This window comes from Vidua macroura, chromosome 3 (genome assembly GCF_024509145.1).
Source record: "Vidua macroura isolate BioBank_ID:100142 chromosome 3, ASM2450914v1, whole genome shotgun sequence".
NCBI classification, from domain to species: Eukaryota; Metazoa; Chordata; class Aves; order Passeriformes; family Viduidae; genus Vidua; species Vidua macroura.
In genome coordinates, this window is record NC_071573.1 from 32,678,091 (window position 1) to 32,697,231 (window position 19,141).

General features: G+C 48.3%; 1 protein-coding gene across 1 annotated transcript in view; it reads left to right on the top strand.

Annotated features, from left to right (window-relative positions):
* The window catches only part of GALNT14 (polypeptide N-acetylgalactosaminyltransferase 14), an 89,591-nt gene that overhangs the window by 34,792 nt on the left and 35,658 nt on the right, over nt 1–19,141 (top strand). The window contains exon 3 of the mRNA XM_053972484.1: nt 17,249–17,347. Coding sequence (XP_053828459.1) covers nt 17,249–17,347 — 99 coding nt within the window. The remainder of the gene's footprint in view (nt 1–17,248; nt 17,348–19,141) is intronic.

Sequence of the window (19,141 nt, forward strand, 5' to 3'; positions counted from 1 at the left end):
TTCTGATTTATTGAATATGCCTGAGGAATGCTGTGGATGATGCACCATTAGCCAAGCATTAGAGTAGCCACAGAGGAAATGGAGCTGCCGGCAGATCTGGGGGAGGCAGGCGCAGATGGAGAGGATGGAGGAGAGAGAAGGATCTAGGATTGGTGGTTGAGGGAGAGGGGAAAGTGCAGAGCTGAGCCCTCTCTGGAAAAATAATCCTTACTTACAGCACAGGTCCTGGGAGCTGCAGGTGGTGGTCAGACCCTGCCATGCAACCTGGAAGCTGGTCTGGAATTGTGCAGCAGAAATGCGTGGGAAAGCATGGATAAGCATGGCCTGCTCTTGGAGCAGACAGAAGTTCTGGTGGCTGTGCAAGAATGTATAAAGGGAATTCAGCGTGGTACTGACTAGATGCCTTCCTGTGAAGGGGAGAGCAGGGTTGTGTGGACCAGGATGTTGTGGGAGAAAGGACACCCACAGTGCTCCTGCTGCATGTCCTGCTGGAGGCTGTGTTTAGAGGCTTGGTTTCAGTGGAAAACCTGGATTAAGATGCTCAGAGTGAACCCAGAGAGTCAGGCCTCAATTCTACTCTAGCTGACTTTGGGGCAATTGAGGACCCCACACTAAGGGGCACCACTGTGCCAAGAGGCTCCTGCCCAGCTTGTGCAAGAGTTTAGGAGGCTTTGGAGAGGGTCTCATCCATCATTTCAGCTCATTGCCATTGATGAGCAACTTCTCCTTCAGCCTCTCAGTGAGATGTTGTGCTCTGCTCTGTGACAAGGTTTCCAGTGTGTTGGCTCTCCATCCTTCATGCCTCTGTATGACGTGTGGCAGCACTGAGATGGACCTCCAGACCATGGTAATGCCCAGAGACCCACACACTGGATCCTAATCCTAGGGACTGGGATGTGGGAATGCTGTTCCTTACAGCTTCTCTGTGGGGTGTTTTTCATTAGGATGGTTGCAGAAAGTTTCCTGGTGTTTTCTCTGCTAATCCAGCCAAGCATCTGGACTTGCCAGTGATAGCTGAATATACAAAATCTGGCAAGGACTGAGCAGCAAGCTCCTTGCCAGGAGGTTATGGAGAGGGCAAATACTTTCAATGGGATGGGATGTGGCACTGACAGCCAGTTGCTTAGCAATGTTTGCTGGATTGAATTTGTTTTTAAATTGCAGCCAGTGGAATAGTTTCAGATGGAGAGTAATTGCAGTCTTCCAAGAAATCAGAGCAGGAGAAACTGTGGTGGCTCTCTTTGCCTGCCTCTGGCTAGTTCTGCAGGGCTATGAACTTTAGCTTGGTTTGTGGGTGATTTCAGCCAGGGAACTGTCGTGCTTTCTGTGGACTAGCTTGTGTCACTTGGCCTGGGAAATCTCACAGCTAGAGCATTGCTCCTGGTGATCCTCTTGTGTTTCACTGCCATTAACTCCATTCCTGGTTGTACGTTGACTAAGCCCCTGGACCACGTAAAGGGCTGCCCTTCTCCAAGGAGAAGACCTTGGATGGTCCTGTGGTGGTGCATCCCATCCCCCCCAAAAGTCAAGGTTAAAACATCTCTGTGATTGCATCAGCAGACCGGACCTGGAGCTTGGTGGCACATCCAGACTGTGCACAGCCAGCTCATGCCTCCGGAGTGGGTGGCTAGTCTCCCTCCACCATGGTAGCCACATGCACTTGGAATTACCTCATTCCCACATCCCACCTCCTACAACTCCTACCGGCAAACTGCAGGACCGAAACGGCAGCGAATGAGTCAGTGCCAGGCGCGAGCATGGGGCGGGGGGAGAGGAGCTGAGCTTTCCAATATTGCTCAGCGGCTTGGAAAGCCGACAGGGAGGACGAATCGCCCCCAGCCAGAAGATTTTGTCGTGATGGCTCCTGGGCTTTTTCCATCTGTGGCAGACAGCTCCTGGGGAGGCTGGTATTCACCACGCCAGTGCTCCATATGTTGCTTGGGCTGACCTCCGCCTCCCAGTGCTCCGCTGGGTTTGATGGATGTGCAGATGCTGTTGTGGCTGCCAGGCTCAGCTGGGACCGCGCAGCACGGCCAGCATCGGCCTGAGCGGGGGTTTGTGCTGGCTGAGGGTGGCAAAGCAGAGAGGGGAAATCAGGGATAAGGAGAGGAGATGAGAGGCTGGAGGAGAGGTGAGAGCCTCCAGCAGACTTCTCTAGTTATTGCAAATCATGTCAGCCAGCTTCAGGCATCTCCCAGTGTCTGTTTTCCTCTATTTGTTTTGCTTAGGCAGTGCCAGTACATGTTTAGTAGGGCTGTTTCAAGAGCTGATAAAGCAAGAAGGCTGAGGATGTAGCCCTCTCAAATTCTAGCATAAGACTGCATTTTTGAAGTTCCCTCCTTCCCTGAGTCACAAGTGCTTTACAAGAGGTCCTACCTACCCAACTGAAGTTTAATTTTACAGCTGCTTAGGGGTGTGTTTGTGTATGTGCATGTCTGAGATAGAGAAAGCAGCTGCTAAGATCAAGTTGTGATTGAAACATGAGGCTGGCAGGGATGCTGCAGGCATGAAGATCAGGTGTTGCATTGTCTGCTGAAGGTGAGAGCATCCTGGCAGTCCAGAAGCTAGGTCCTGCCAACTTGTGCCCCCTAGAAAAGCTCTGCTGTTATAGTGTGTCCTATTCTCTTTGAGGACAACAGCACACACTCTTAAAATTTCCTCCAGGTTTCTTCTCTTTTAAATCCCTGTGCTAAGCCAGCTGGAGTGTCCCTTGGGTAGGAAGGCTGCTTAGGACTGGTTGCTCTGCTCATATGGACTGTTTTTGGAGGGATGGGAAGATGCAGGTGATGCCTGTGAGGTTTTCCTAAGGCAGAGAGCTGCTGTCTTGTATTCTCAAGGTCCAGAAATGCCAGGATTTCAGCCCTCAAGCAGGAGCATTACACACTGCAGTGCTGTTTTGACCCATTAATTTCAGCTTGTATCCCGAGGGTGCAGAGCTTGCACATTCCACGTCACGGTGGAGCAGCTGTGGTTGGGGTAGGCAAAAATACCTGGCTGGGCTGAGTGTGGGGATGACTGGGAAGAACAGGTGGTCCTGAGGGTCACCTCTGCTGGCTGTGGTACCTGTGTACACAGGCACCTGGGGCTGAGTGTGGCTCTCTGCCCTTCCCTGTGTCCCACTTGGACACAGCTGGCACATGGCATGTGGGAGCGCCTGTTGGCATCCCTGTGCAGATGACAAGAGGGCAGCTGTGGCACGTGCAGGCTTTGGAGTGGCTCCGTTTTTGGGTGAGTTGATGATTGCCCAGGAGTTGCAAGCACTGAGAATATGGTGATGTCTTCCTGGGAATGAGGAGTCGAAGGGGAGAAAAGCTGACAGCACTGCCTTCAGTTTAGCATGTTTATGATGCCCTTGGATTTCTCACATTGCCTTGTCTTCTTCCAACTTCCTTTCCCTCCAGACCAAAACCACTTTGAGGTTGTTCTTGAGGTGAACACTGGGTCTCAGCAGCCATAAATGTATTTTTTGCCCCACATAGGTGTTTAAGCATTTTATCTTTCTTGCCTGGTTTCTTGAGAGTTCCCAAAGGAAGAACTTGATGTTTGGAGACCAACATATATGGAAAAGCCCAGACACAACAGAGTGTGGGCTCTGCTCTGCTGTCCTCAGTAGTATGTGAACATTAGACCTGCAGAAGCAGGTAAATCCCTAGGGTCCCTAGCAGGTGACCAAACCCACTTTGAATTTGAAGGAAGGTTTGTAGGGACCTAGATGGACCTTGCACAATTGAAAGCAGAACCAAACCTGTAGATTTTTGAGGTCTCCTGTTATCTTTCACTTTGCTGACTTCATACATTTCTTACTTTGGCCTCTGGACTGTAGCTGGTCTAATCCACTTTCCTGTGTAATGCAGACTAAGTCCCGAGGGATTATTATTTTTAAAATGCGCTTACTCAAGCAGTGTCTCGCGAGTTGCTGGCTTGGGGTGTGCTGTGTGGTAGACCAGGGCAAGAGGTGGTGTGGGCAGGAGTGCATGTGCTTGTGGTCTCCCTGTGCCTGGTGCTGCTGGGTGCATCTGCTTGAGGCAGAGGGGTGGTAGGGCAGGACTGAGCAGAGGAGCCTTGAGTGCAGTGCAGATGGATGGACCCCTGCCCCTGAGGCTGGATGAAGGAGGGAGCCAGGTGAGGAGGATGGGAGAGAGGGAGTGCTCAGATGCTGCCACATCTCGACCTGGCATTGGTGAAAGCTGGAGGAGGTGTCCTCGTGTGGCCAGGTGTCTGTGCTGCTGGCTTTGCTCTGTCCTGTACCCTCTTGTGTGGGTGCTCCTCCATGAGAAGTGATGATGCCCTGAGGGGAGAAGGGTGGCAGCACCTTGTGTGAGCTTGGGGTGGCTGGGTGTGAGAGGCTGTTTCTTGCCTTTGGGGCTCATTATTAGCTGCTGGGTGGCTGTCAGCAATGTCCTGAAGAGTTTTTCTGTCGCTTGATCTGTTATTCCAGCTGCTACTCTGTTTTCTGGGCAGAGCCAGGATATTTGTCATTTCGTTGCAAAATAAGATTTAGCACATTTCAGCAAAATCCTGTATGTGTGAGGGCTGTCCAGATCTTTTGCCTGCAAAGCATTTTGAAATGCTGAAATAGCTGGGTAAGAGAAGATCTGGGATACCCCTGCCTTTGGTCTTGGTCTCCTTATTTCTAGTGACAGCAAGAGCAGAGCACGACCCTGCAGGTGAGCAGGTACACAGATCAGTGGTGGAAAACACATTTTACACAAAAGCATTTCTGTTAGGAAACAACATGATTGCTTTTTTTCCCTGGACACCGGACCCCAAGAGGTTAGCTCCCAGCACTGTGTTTTTCCATCACCTCCTTAGGCTGAGATCTCTTGGGATGAAGATACGAGAACAATCCTTTAAGTAGAGTAGGGACTGGCTTTTCCCTTTGAGATAAACTAGAACTGCCTGTACTGGTCAAGGTCTTGGTTCTGCCCTTGATCAGATGGCTTGTGTGGCCTAAATTTGAAACTTTCATGCTTATGTGGAGTGCTCACCTCACACAGTGGCATTTGCACTTGGTTTTCTGGGTGAATTTGGACTTGAAACTGCAAGGGGGTTTGAGGAACCATTGTGTGATCAAAACACAGAGAGATTGTTTTCAGGTAGCACAGAGAACAAGGAGTATTGAGACTGGCAATTCTTGGCAGCTAAGCAAGGAAAGCAAGACAGTTATTAATCAGAAACTGGCACTTAATAAAATCATAGAATAATTTGGGCTGGAAGAGACCACAGGAGGTCTCTGATCCAGCCTCCTGCTCCAAGTTGGGTCAGCTCTGTAATCAGCCCAGGTTTGTCTCAATGCAGAAAGCAGTGAGCCCACTGGGACTCCTGCCTCTCAGGCTTGCCCCAGCATTTTGTAAAAGCTGATGTAATTTAAAAACCCTGGTTACAGCATATGGAATTTGTAGTCTTTTCCCCCCAGCTACCTGTGTTTGTGAAACAACTTTGAAGTTCCTTGAGGTGCTGTCATCTCCTCTTTTTATATTCATCACTTTCAGGTGATTCACTTAACTACCACACTCATATATCTTCTCTGGCTTAACATTGCAAGGCTTTGCCAGCAGTGGGGTTGAGAAAGGCTTGAGAAAACTTGGTCAAAGACAAAAATCCCATGGAGTCTTCACTCCATTATGTTGCTTGAAAGTGTACAGAAATATTCACTGGACCATTTTGGCACTGCAGAAATCCAGCATTTCATGTTTTCCTGCTTCTGCTGGAGTTGGTATCTGGTACAGGTGTGGGAATACCTGCATTGAGGTGCCTCTTTCTGATTGTTGCACCTTCTCTTCCTGGAGAGCTGATGTAGAAGTGTGGTGGGTCTCTCTGGGGACTCACCAACTGCAAACTGAGCTGGACACGCACAATCCTGGGAAATGACTGTCCAAGTCCCCATACTGGGAGTATCTGTGGCCACCCCAGTGTCTGTGACATTTGCTGTCCCACGTTTTTGTCCGGTGGAGGTGGAGGGCTCAGCTGACCTGATGGGTTCCAAGACAGGGACTGGTGGCTTCAGGGAACAAAAACTGATGAATGCAGTGATCTTTTCTTCAAGTATCTTTCTACGTACTGTCCTCTTTTGAAACTTTCAGGGTTTGTTTTTTTTTTTTTAATGTGCTAGAGGAAGAAAGAGTAAATGAGAAGGGTCTGCGTGAAATGGGATTATAGTGGGTTTGAGCACTGAGAGAAGTTGCATTCCCTGGGAATAGCTGCCCATGTCTCAGCTGGGATCTATCCTTGGCCAGCGCTCGTGGCTAGACCATCATCCCAACATTCACTTGTCCTGAAGAACCCATTCTTCCCTCCTCGGATGTGAGAGGGCTTTTGCCATTGCCCACGTTGGATCTTCCGGTGCCTTCCCTGGGAGTTGGTGTGCTTCCTGGGCATCATGGACAACCAAACCACCCTGTGTGACTTGCACAAACTTCTGTGGAAAGGAGAGAGACTTTCAGGCACCGAGATCCCAGTCCAAACCCAGATATCTGAGGCAGCCTATGGTACTGCTCTGTGCCCTCCAAGCCCTGCCTAATCACTCCCTGGAGCTAGAGATGGTGGGTTGGGTCACTCAGCATTGCCTCCTTGGCAGGGACACAGGATCATTGTCACCACCAGTCTGACTGCATCCCAGGAAAAGGAGCTCCTGCCACCCTCTTGGTTTCAGAGGTGCTATGTCTTCCTCACCCTGGCAGTACAGTGGCTCCACTCAGGTTTTTGGAGCACAGCTCAACTGATCCCAGGTTGCAAATTGTGCCCTGGAATCATGGGCTCTGGCTCTGGATGTTGGCTGTCAACAAGGGCCAGGAGCTGAGGTGAAGTGAGATGCTGCGGTTTTGTATCTTGAGGGGCTGCCTAGAGAAAAGGCAGGCTGAGGAGCTTTCATTAAAAATGGTTCTGGGAAGGAATGCTGGGGCTGGGGGAGGCCGGTGTTTCTCCAGGAGCAGGGTTGATTGTGTTTTGATTGTGTCTGCTGTAGGGAGGTGGCAGATGTGACAGCACTTATTCTGCAGTGGTGGATTTTTAGTGCTATCTGTCCCCTCTTCTTTTTCTTGCATGAGAAGGATGAGGGTAACTTGAGAAGCAGCTGAGGAGTGAGCTAGGCTCTCTGAGGAGCTGATGGAAGTGTATAGGCAAGTGTTTGGGATGCAGGAGGATGTGCCAGTTAAGTGGTTGTGTTACTAATTTTTTTTTCTGGAGAGCAAAGCTACTTCCATCTGAATGGGCTGTGCAAGGAGTGTGAGTTATGGCACTTGTCTGCACAGTGAGCAGAAACTATTCCTGAGCTGTATTCTTGGCTAAAAGATGTTTGCAGGCCAAAGGGGATTGTCAGGGTGGGTACTGGGGGACTCTGTAGGGATTTGGTGTCTTGGAGTCTGGCTTCAGGCAGTGGGGATGACTGGACTGTTCCAGCAAATATCACAGTATAATACTAAATTTCTTACTGCTGAGTTTTGTTTATCCAAGTTGTCCCTCCTCCCAGCCCCTCAGTGCCTTGCTGGGTGGGAATAGCATTGGCATGGGACAGGCATCCTCCCAAAGAGAATCTCAGGAGCTCATAGGGGAGCAGGCACAGCTTCCATCCCAGCTGTTCCTTCCCTGAAGAATACCTTTATTTTGTGTTCCTTGTCAAAAATTGCAGTTTCAGAGAGGGGAAAAAAGCTGAGAACTTCCCTCTCCCCTCCCTCTGCCCCACAAAGTGATGTATTTCTTTCCCCTAAGTCATTTTGGCTTTGTTTCCCTATGAGACAGTTTTGATTTCTTTTTGGAAATTCCCCACTCACCCATCCACTGCATTTTGCCAAGAAAAATGCATGCACAAAACAGTTCTGGGTCGATTTGAAATGACCCTTCCCTCGTCCTTTCTCAGTCCCTCCATTTTCCCTGCTTGCATCCCAGCCCTGTGGAGAAATGTTGTGCACTGTACTGAGGACTTCCATGCAGGCACTGGGGGAAGCTCCTTCTGCACAGTCCCTATGGGAATTTACTTCAGTTGTTGATTCCCCCATGAGAACAGGTTTGGTTTTGGGATGGAAGAATTAGGAGAGCCCGTGGGATTTCCCTTTTGTTGTGCACACTGGGGTGCTGGAGCAATAAGGGAAGAGAGTGCTTGGGGAGAAGGGATTGGGACTGGTGTTCCAGTGTCAGTGCTGTTGGCTGAGTCACAATGCCTTGGTTTTTTAAAGCATCCTTGCACCAGAGGGCGTGGAATGGACAAGAAGAATGTGTACAGGCTTTGAAGAGAGGGGTTTGCCTCTGTTAATACCCTTTGGCAGGTTAGTTTGTGTTGAGGAGTAACTGCTGGTGAGATGCACTGTTAGCCCAGAGTTGAGCCACCATCTATCCATCAATACCACGTGTCTCTCTCCAGCCTCCAGTCTCTTGCTCAGTCCCTTGGGAAATGGCAGAGCTACTACTGCCAGGGCTAATTATTCCTCAAGACAGAAGACATGTGATAAAATATTAACCTTTTTTGAAAAACAGAGCCCCAGTTAATTAGCTCCGCTTTTGTGACACATTCACCCAGAGATAAAAGCTCCTTCCCCAGATATCTGTCTGTGGAGCAATGATCTTTCTGCGTGTCCCTGTCACGATGGGGGACACAGAGGAGTGGAGGAGTGAGAGCTGGGAATTTAATAAAAGACAGTGACCTGCCAGTCACTGCGCCCTGAGGACGAACTGCTCCATTTCAAGGTGAGCAGTGCCTGGGTACAGGCACTGCTGCTTTTGTTCAAGAGCCTGAAGCTGAAAACAGAGACAGAGTGGGTGGTGGGATCCACCTCGCTGCCTACCTGGGCTGTGTCTGTGTTGTCAGTGCCACATCTCTGGAGCTTGGGTTTGGGGGCTACATGGGTAGGTAGGGCTCAGTAGAGCTGAGTGAATAACAGTGTTTCAGTTCTTTGGCTATTTAAGAGAAAGAAAAGCCAGGAGATGGCAATTTCAGGATAAACCAAAAGCAAAGCTGTTAACGAATCTAAAAGTAAAAAGGCAGAAAAACTTAGAGCCAAAGAGATCTGTTTTTCTCATCCTGAAAAGGGAAAAATTTCATTTAGATCTCAAATGTTTTTGACACTTTAGTCATGTAAAAATGACAAGCTGTATTTAAAAGCAAGTGATTTTGAGTATCAGATGAAAAGTACACATTGGGCTCCTGAGGAACAAACGATGTGCTGGAGTGGAAGTGATGCTGCAACGTGCGTTGGCGGGTGCAGGAACCGCTGGTGGGAGGCAGCCACTGCACCAGGGAGAGGCTTCTTCCCTGTGGAGGGAGGGATGGGGGTCTCTGACAGACCAGGACTGACTGCAGACCCAGCTGTGGCCCTTGGGGTGGCTGTGCCAACATCAGTTAGTCCATGGGGGCACAGGATTTCCTTTTTCAACTCCAGGTACCTCCTTCCCTGCAACAGACTGAAAGGATCCTGGGGTTTTTATAGGGAAGAGAAAACCTTGCCTATCTCAGTGCCCTTCAGAGGGTGCACCCACCTAAACCACACCGGGGCCCAGTGATGATTTCATGGTGGCCATCCCTTCATCACCAAGTGCTTCAGCATTCCCAGGGTGCCATTGATCATCCTCTGCCTTTGACTGCTGTAATATATTGACCACTTGTCTTATAGTTATTATGTGCCATCGATTACTTTGATAACTTGCTCCAAGTAATTCTGACAGAATGAAGTTGTTTAACTCTTGTGCTTGTCTCGCTATTTCTATTGACCTAGTATGTTTATGGAGGCTGAAATCAAAGTCAAGTATTAGTAAGCAATGGAACTAATTCTCCAAGACTTGCTCCTGTTGATAATTAAGGCCATGAGACAGTTTCTTCCATCAAGTTCTTGTTTGTTTTTTTCTTCTAGCCAGAACCTTAAGTTCCTACTCCATCAGCTGCAGCAAAAGAGCATTTTGTTTTAGGGCCATTTGGGTGGATTTCTGCTGTAAGCACTGCAGATCCCTACATGTTGGAAGTGTTCCTGAGCTGTCACAGCGTGGAGCTGGGTTTGTGCATCCCCAGCTGTGACTATGGAGGTGTTTCTGCTTTGATTTGCCACATGATGCCAGGAAGCTCTCTGGTCAGAAAGCATCCTCCCTAAGGATCCAGGGTTCCAACCTTCTGAATGTAATTTCAGGTTTTTCTGGCTTCTAAAGATCTTTAATAATGGACTGGTGGTTTTCCATGGAAGTGCAAGGTACCAGATTTTGGTTTTACTTCCACCAAGTGAAAAACTTTGCCATCAGCTCTGGTATTCCAGTAAAATTGGCATCAGATTAAAATTCTGCTGAATGGTACTGGTTTTGCTTTTTTCTTTTCACTTTTGTTTGCTCCATTTTTCTTTTTGCCTCAGTTCTGAGGAAAGAAGGGTGGAGGGAGTCAAGAAGCAAGACAGACCCTGAGTCTGTGTGGAGGGCCCTAGAAGTCTGAATTATTTATGAGCTGCTTTGAAAATCAAGACACACAATCTGGTTTAACTTGTTTTTAAAGGCAGCCATGCTATTCTTTCTTTCCTTCTTAGTAAATTCTCATTTTTTTCCCTCCCCTTTTCTGAAGACAAAAACCCAGCAAATTTTTAATGAATTATAAATGCATCTTCTCATCCGTTTCAAGGTTCGCAGGCAGCAGCACATCATGTGCACAGAAGGTTATTTTTGCCTTCTTGCATTTCCCCTTTTCTTCAAATTTAGTCGTTTGATTAATTTTTTAGATACCTATCTTGCAGGGAGAAGAAAGAAAGAGACTGAAAGAGGCAGTCAGTTAGAGGAAATATTAATTGCACACTAGCCAAATCCAGCACTGCTTCAAGTTCCAGAAGCTGTGTAAAAAAATGTCCTTCTTGGTCAACCCAAGGAGACTGATCTCAGGTCAGCCAGCGGTTAAGTTGCCCCAGTTTGCAGGACTCTACTCTTTTGTGCATTTTCTAGTATTTTTGTGGGGAAGGTGCAGTCTTGGACAGGTTCCTCTGGACATCTAATCTACAGCCAGAGGTGGTTCACAGCCCCAGCTGATTTTTCCTGAGGGCCTACTTTACAATTTTATCAAATTACATCTAGTTCAAGCCTGCTGAATAAATCCTTGTTAGGTCTGGTGCTAACCACCAGTGGGTGTTTGTTGCAGATGTCCCTCCTTATCCTTGCTGAAGCCCTTGTACACCCTGAAGTCATCTGCTCAACCAGGGATTCCTCTCTTTGGATCACCACTGTTTCTCCCAGCCCCAGCAGCATCTGTTGCACGCCACCCTAGGGATTTTTCAGCCCCTTTTTGGGAATGCAAACCTGAGGGACATGCCAGTCCAGCACAGAGAAATCCTACTGACCTTTCTCAAGGGTATTTTTTTACTCTGGCAAGCCAAACTTGAGCTGGCATTCCCTGCAATCATGTGGCACTGCCAGCTGACATCTGACTCCGTGTCCTTTCTTCTTTCCTTCTGGCATGACTGCTTTCCGGACTGCTGAGCCTTCCAGCTGTGTTTTCAGCCTCTCTTTGCTCTAGCCTTTGCTCTGGTGTTTCAGTAGCACCAGCCTGCCCACAGCCATGGCCAGCCCGAGGTGGACCTGCAGGACCAGGTTAGGCACAAGAGTGTCTGTAGCTGGTGGCAATTCCTGCCGCCACTGCTTTTCCTGTTGTGCTGTGAAAGTCACACCTGTGCTATGAGCTGTCACAGCCTCAGGTTGTGGTGTATCCTGGTGGAGCTTAGAGGCAACACCAGAGGGAATCCCAGAGTTTTGTCAGTAGGTTTTTGTGACAGACCTGACCCCACATGCAGGATGTGCCAGCAGTTGTCTCACTGCTCACAGCTGTGCCCTGGGGAGGCCCTGGGTGCCATGGTGGTGCTGGAGATGCACAGACCATGGCCAGCCCTCTGTTTGGCAGCTTCTTCCTGACTGAGGAGGGACAAAGCATACCCAGAGAAGGAGCAGGAGATGCTGGCGTAACTTGGGAACGCAAAGGAGCATTTTGAAGGTCTTCCAAAGCTGATTAAAAAATATTTTGAGGCAACATGCGAGAGGGGTAGCTTGGGGAGAGCCAAGAAGTAGCAAGGGTATTGATGGGACATGAATGCCATGAAGATCACTTGACCCCTCTGTGTGCTCTAGTCAAGCGGATTCTGAATTGTTGTGTCCCATTTATACTCTTGTATGAGACTGATGCGTTGACTGTGGTGTGAACAGCACTTCTCAGATTTTCCGTCTCTGGAGGTCATCAGGTAATGATTTTTTGAAAGATACTCTGCAGTCAGGCACAAGTCACTGGACTTAATGCATGGATAACTGCGAAATGCAGAAATAACTGGGAGAAATGCCAGGGGGCTGTGTTGCCCAGAGGTCAGGTGAGGTGGTGCACAGTCCTGTCCAGCACTGCTGTTCGTAAACTCTATGAACTTACTAGATTCCATATGAGTTGGCACATACATTTTATAGGTCTATATCAAACCATATCCAGGGTTCCAATTTTTAGAGTATTTTCATGAAAGTCTCCTAGGTTAGTTATTGGGAAGAAGTTCTTTACTGTGGAGCACTGGAATAGGTTGCCTAGAGAAGCTGCGGAATGTCACATCCCTGGAGGTGTTCGAGTGTTGCATGGGATTTAGAGGAACATGTTCTAGTGTAAGGTATCCCTTCCCAAGGGAAGGAGTTGGAATTAGATGATCTCTAAGGTCCCTTCCAACCCAACATAAAATCTTTCTATGTTTTTATGATTTATGATTTTTGCTTTAGGTCAAAGACAGGGCTTAGGCACAATAGTTTTCCACTGTTGTGTATGCCACCCTGAGAGGTTGTCCTGGGAGGTATGACCAAGGTGCCTGCATGTCCTGCCATCCATCCCTACTGGTGTTCAGAGCCTGAGTATGTTTGCTATTAGCCAGGACAGCTGGGGCTGTAATCTTTTCCTTTCCACTGACAACTCTTTCCTTGCCTGTGGTGTGTAGTGGCTTCGTCTCTCACCAGGGCCGTAATATTAATTTTCCTCCATGGGAGTAATTTTTCACACCTTGGGGAATGTCGTCTGAAATCAGCGTGGTTTGTCCATCAGGGCTGGTGTGAACCCATCCTGTTGGTGATGGCAGGTCCCTGTCCTCTGGGCTGATGTGAGAGCCCTGTGGCTGCAGAGTGCAGACAAACCCAAATACCCTTATTTTGGACTTGTGGTGATGAGACTGTGTTCTCCCATGTGTTTCCAAGGAGAAGAGAGGAGCCAGCAGGGAGGTGAAAGATGGCGTAGCTCTGCCTGATGCAGCTGGCTGTTTGAAATAAATATGCAGAGAGTGCTTTGGAAGTGGTGAGCTGTGTTGAGGGAGAGTTTGGACTTCATGGAAAACGTTAAAAATTTAAAGCAGAGTTGTTGGCAAGTGGTGGCTGTTGAAGTAGAGCAGAGGAATGAGCAGAAGCCTGGCAGGAGGAATCTAGGGGAGTTGGGATGAGGATGATCATTTATTGAAGGAAGTTAATGAGGCACAGGAGAAGGTGAATGTAAGAGGTGGGTTTTGAGAGACACAGCACAGCGCTGTGGACATGTGATGTACCCTTAGCTGAGCCTGGGGGCACCAGAAGAGGCTGTGGAACAGGGTCCATCTCTGTTCACACTGTTAATCATCACCATTGTGCTCTGCAGCTGTGGTGGCAAGGTGGGCTTTGGTTCGGTGAGGGGCACTGTGAGTGAAATTTGCCATTTTAAATGTAAGATGGATTCAGATTCCCTGGGAATGGGCATGTGCTGCCCTGTCAGGAGGATCTCTAAGGATGCAGGGGCAACTGTGTGTGTGAAGGCCACCAGCCTGTGATACCCCTCTGCTCACCAGCAGCACAAGGGCTGAAGAAAGTCAAGAAAAATATCTTGAGAAAGGGACTTTGGAGACTTGAGGACAATGCTGGATTGTCCAAAGTTTGGGACTTTGCAGGAGAGCTTTGCAATTCCTGCAGTGAGTGCAGGGCTCTGGCTGTCTGCTCCATGTCCCCACAAACAGGCACTGCATAATTTATTCCTGAGCTCTTAACAGCGCATTGGGAACATGGAGACAGACATGTGCTGAAGGAAGTATGACAGGCAACCTGAAGGAAGTATGACAGGCAACCAGTCCAGGCTGGGATTTTCCAAGGCTGATTCCTAAGGTGTTTGTAGCCAGACTATCCCTTTCAGAACTTCCTGATTGTGAAATTATTTCCATTTTGAATGGAAAAAAAACTTCAATCAAAAAGTGACTCTTCCCATCAAATCAAGTTTGACTTCTTGCATGAGGAAATAAGAATTGTTCTCCATCTAAATGCTCTCCCTGGGGTTTTAGGGCAGGCCAGCCTGGCTTCTGTCTACTTTTACTCCACCCAGATGATGAGAACCTGCAGAGCAGCCTGGCATCATTCCTGCTTGCACTTGCTGTGCTAGGATTGCTCCCCAGTCCTGCTGCAAGGTTTCAAAGCATTGAACTTTAAATGGCTTTAGCCAGTGAGTTTCAACACACTGCAAATACAGGCAGTGCAGTTGTTACTTTTTCTTTTTTTTTTTTTTAACAATCTAAAAAAACCCTCAAACTTTCATTGGTTTCCTGAAAATGTTGTGGGTGTTATTTTTGGTTTTGTTTTGGTTTTTTTGTTGGCAATTGGGTGACCTATGAAATACCATCAGCAGCACAAAACATTTATCCAGTGACAGCCTGAGGTAGCACAGGCAGCTTTTAGTGGGTTTATTTTCATTATTATAGCAATTTTAGGGCTGCATGCTGCAATTTTCACTTGCAGTGAGGTATTAAATTGAAATTACCCCAGATGTAATTGTCACACAAAATAATTCTGGACATGCTGGATTTAATGCTTTTCCAAGCTGTGGTTTTTATTACCCAAGTAAGTGCCAAAAAAAGACACTTGTACTCCTTGTACTCAACAACTTAAACTGAAGTCTGCCTTCTGGGGACCCAGGATGTTTAGCTGCAGTTACACTGGGGGAGGAAGGGGAAAAAAAAGGGACTAAGTGGAGGAAACTTTGGGAGGGCTCCTGTAAGAATAACCCATGGGTAGAATCCTGGGCAAGGGCAGAGTCAGAGCCATAAAGCACCAGGAGGAGGAGCACTGGGAGGAAGATACAGCAGCTCTGCCTCACCCTTTGCAGGCAGATTTTGGAGAGGCAAGTCCCAGCTGTGGTGTAGTGCTGGTCACAGAGGCGAAGCAAGGCTGGAGGTCCATAGCAGCATCATTCCTGTCCTTGGGATGTGACAGGCCTCACTAGACAGAAGCCAGGGATGAATTGCAGCTCTGGAGGTGCCCATGTGTGACATTCCAGCTTCTCCCACACGCACATTGCCTGGTTGGGCTGGTCTGTGTGTCAGCATCTGGAGTTTTAGAAGCAGGTTGTTGCTCAGGAGGAGCCTGAGGCAGCCTGCAGCAGCCCCAGCACTCCCACCCGTGGGAGGCACAGACACACCCAGCTCCTGCTTTCTTTACCAGCTCCTGGGCTGTTGTAATAGCATAAGTAAAGTATTGATGACTTTGTATTTTCCACTCTCGCTCGTTCTTTGCCAGAAATAGCTTCCCTTGTTGGCTCCACAGAGCCCTGCTGGAAGTGGGTGGAAGGACACGCATCTGGGAGCGGTGTATAAATAGCACAGGGAGGGAGAGCAGCTGCCATCGTCTGTCCCTGCAGCTCCGCAGAGCAAACGGGAGCTGAGCCTGAGCGTGGCAAAACGGAGCAGCAGCAGTTTGGGATGGCTCGGCTGGAGTGGGGTACTGGGTGATGCAAGGGGCCACAGTGACCCAGAGAAGCAGCTCAGGGCACGACCTGGTGCTGTTTCATAATTCAGAAACGCTCTGTTTTCAGCATCCCTCAGATGCAATTTTGATGGATGAGGGTGTTGTTGCACAGGGCAACGTTGCTGAACTTTCTCCTGCATATGGAATAGCTGTGCGACTTTGGCGTCCTTCGGGGATGGACCCAGAATTAGAATTGGCTCGAAGGTGGATTTTTGGTGGGGATGAACAGGGGAGTAATGAGAAACCTGCTTTTGGTCAAGTTCAAGCAGGATTTGGAAAGGGTTTTGAGTGAAACAATGAGAGAAAGCAGCAACTAATTTAGCATGAGCTTGCAAATATTTTGTCCCACCCAAGATACCATTTTTTCCTTATCTTTGGAATTGTTTCTCCTTTTGAGCACTCTTGTTCACTTTGTAAATAATCAGAAATGCAATTTCAAAATTAAAACATGGAAAACCTTGTTAAAAATAGTATCTGGAGCATTTTGGCATTTGAGAGGAGCAACATGCTGTTCTGAATAGCATAAACCAGCAATATCTGGCTGCTCTTAACGTGCTTTCTCCTCTCCATCTCCAATTTAATTTTTCCATCTGTTTTTACTTCACCTTGCAGGTACTGTGGTCCAGAATTTTGGGGGAGCAAACTGATGGTTTGTTGGAAGAGTGGTTGCTCAGTGCTCTTTCCTGCCACGTTTGAGGAAGGTAGTGGTGGCACCTGGGCAGTGACACAAGAGCAGACAAGAGCAGGTGGCATGTGGATGGCAAGGGACAGGATGGCTGTGATGGAGACCTACTGTTGTGTCATCTTAAGGGACTGATAGGGCCCTGGAAAGGGCAGCATAGATGTAAGGGGTATCTGGATTTTCTGAGTTGGGAATATATTGGTGTTGGTCAATAAAAGCCACAAATTTAATCAGCTAAAGGTCAAAGTAATTACATAGTCTGTGACATTTCCTCCTGGGAAGGAGGCAGCAGTGGCTGTGGTTGCAGCTGTGGGTTTTCACCTTCTGAAGGGTGGCTTGGACAGCTTTAAATCCCAGTCTTCCCTGTAGTCTGGTTATGCAATTAAGGCAGAATTAATAAGGAAACAATTAATATAAAAACAAGGCTTGGCTTACATTACAACTGGCTGGTGGGAATTGCTTCCTCAGGAGTCTGGGAGTGAGGCGGATGGGAGATGGAACTGCAGGGATGCTCTTACCTCTGGTGGTGCCATGAGCCAGGGGGATGAGAGAAGCCCTGGTGGGTAGCTGGGAAGCACTGGTTAGAGGAAAGGACTACCAGCTGGGTGCCTCCCTTCTCATCCCTTCCCCATTAATAACAGTTAAGTCCTTTGCTGCTTTAATCCTTGGTGGCTTACTTGGCAATTTCTGGACTCCTCTAGAAATTATTCACACAGAAAAAATCTTATTTATTTCTTTGTAATAGTGGCTGAACACCATTTACTAATGGACTGTGCTGCCTGTGTTGATGAAGTGAACTCTCACTTTGAATTCCAGCACCTGAACAGCCTTTTCTGCTTTCTCCCTTCCCAGGTGTACGACTTTGCGCTACAGCCAGGACCTCCCGCCCACCAGCGTGATCATCACATTCCACAACGAGGCCAGGTCCACCCTGCTAAGGACAATTCGGAGGTAAGAGCTCCTGGGCATCTCTTAAAAGAGGGTCAGTGGGCCAGTGGTCATCAGGAATAAAGGCAGAATCTGTTTGCACTCACCACAGCAAGAGGACCAGACCTGCCAGCTGTGGTCTCAAATGGTGACTGAGAGAAATTAGCCTGAAAGTTGTTCTCTGAGAAGTAAGTTTTACAGTGGGGTGCTCAGAAAAGTCAGGAGCCGTGCTCCCTTTGCAGGGTCTAGCATGGGAAACTCTTGAGGGATCATCAGCAGATTAGACAGAGTCTAGGCTAAGAGCTTTTATATCCAGCTGGGTATGAGTCCTCAGCTGTATTTTGTCCCAGCCCTCTAGAGACAGCTATCATTCTACGGATATCTGCTCCAGTGCTGCTCTATGAGCTTCTCCAGTGCCCCATCGAGTGCCAGAAAGGCTTGCTAATTGAGAAGCCCTAATGACACACATGCAGACCCGATTTTCAGGGATGGTTTCTGTACTCCTGCAGCAACACAGTGGAGCACTCTGGGCATGTGGCCATTCCTTCATTTGTCGGTTTGTTCTTGGCTGTGTTTTGCTGTCATGGATAGACTGAAGGCTTCATTTTCACTGCAGGCTTTTGGAATCTGTGTTTAATCCCAGTGTGTGCCTTGAACCTCTGCAGGTTCTCTTGTGGGAAGGTCTGGTGAGGTGTGTCCAGGTCTGGGCTGGTGGGTTGCTCTGTAGCAAGCCTGGGAGTGCTGTGCTCTGTGCCAGTAGTGCTTTGCAGCTACATCTCATGTGCGCTTAGTGAAGGTCTGTGTCCCGCTGCAAGTCTTGGCTTTTAAACCTTGGCATCCCCAGGGACCCCTTGTCGTTGCTGGTGCTGGTCAAACTGGAGTTGCTTGTTAGGGGGAGGCTTCAGCTGTACCCTGCTCACTGTCATGTCTTTGCTGAGCTTTTCTCTCAGCATCCTTCTTCAGGTGAGCGTATCCAGGGCCACAAGTGAGTTTGACAGTCCCGAAATTGAATTCCTGCTCTGCTTTATGGTTTCATGCCCAATCCTGTCTCCCTGCTTCACACACAGTAATCTGTCACTGCTTTCTCTCTCTGGCATGTGTGCATTTTGGGTGACACTAATGCTTGGTGCTGTGTACCACCTCCTTGATCCTGGGCCTTCCCTTTCATTTTTACAGTGCCTTGCATAAGTTTGCCATTCTCCAGAACCAGTTGTATTTGTAACAGAGGTGGCAAGTGCAGTCCTCTAGCTCCTGAGATATAGGGGGCTTATATCATGTGAAGTGCAGGGATGGATTTTAACTTCATTTCTCCCCATAACTCAGCACCTGACTGTCCTGCCAGGTGTGATCATGAGTGATGTAGTCACATGGGAAATGTTAGACCCGTGGTACAGCTCTTAGGCCTGGATCCTTCATATCATTAGAGAACTGTTTATTGCAGTGTTGGCAAGGTTAGAAGTACAGGTACATTGAATTTTTACTTCTTCCTCGAGGTGATTGTCCTTTGAAGTTTCTTATTTCCAGCATAGAAAGACTTTCTTCCTTGTTCCTCTTTTTTTCAATTTGCTTGACTTGATTAATTGGCTTTACTGCCTTCCTTACCTGATCGTGTGTGATTTTCACCCCAGCTTTGCCCCTTTGCACTGCTCCTCCTTGCTTATGGGCCCTGGCAATTCCAGTGCTCATGTTTTATCTCTGGGGAGGTTTTCCCCAGCTCTGGGGACCCTTCTGAGCCCTCTTTCTTGTAGGTTCATCCCCCAATAGTTCCAGAGCCCCACAGAGCATCCCACTGAGCTGCAATCCAGAGGCAAGCCCAGG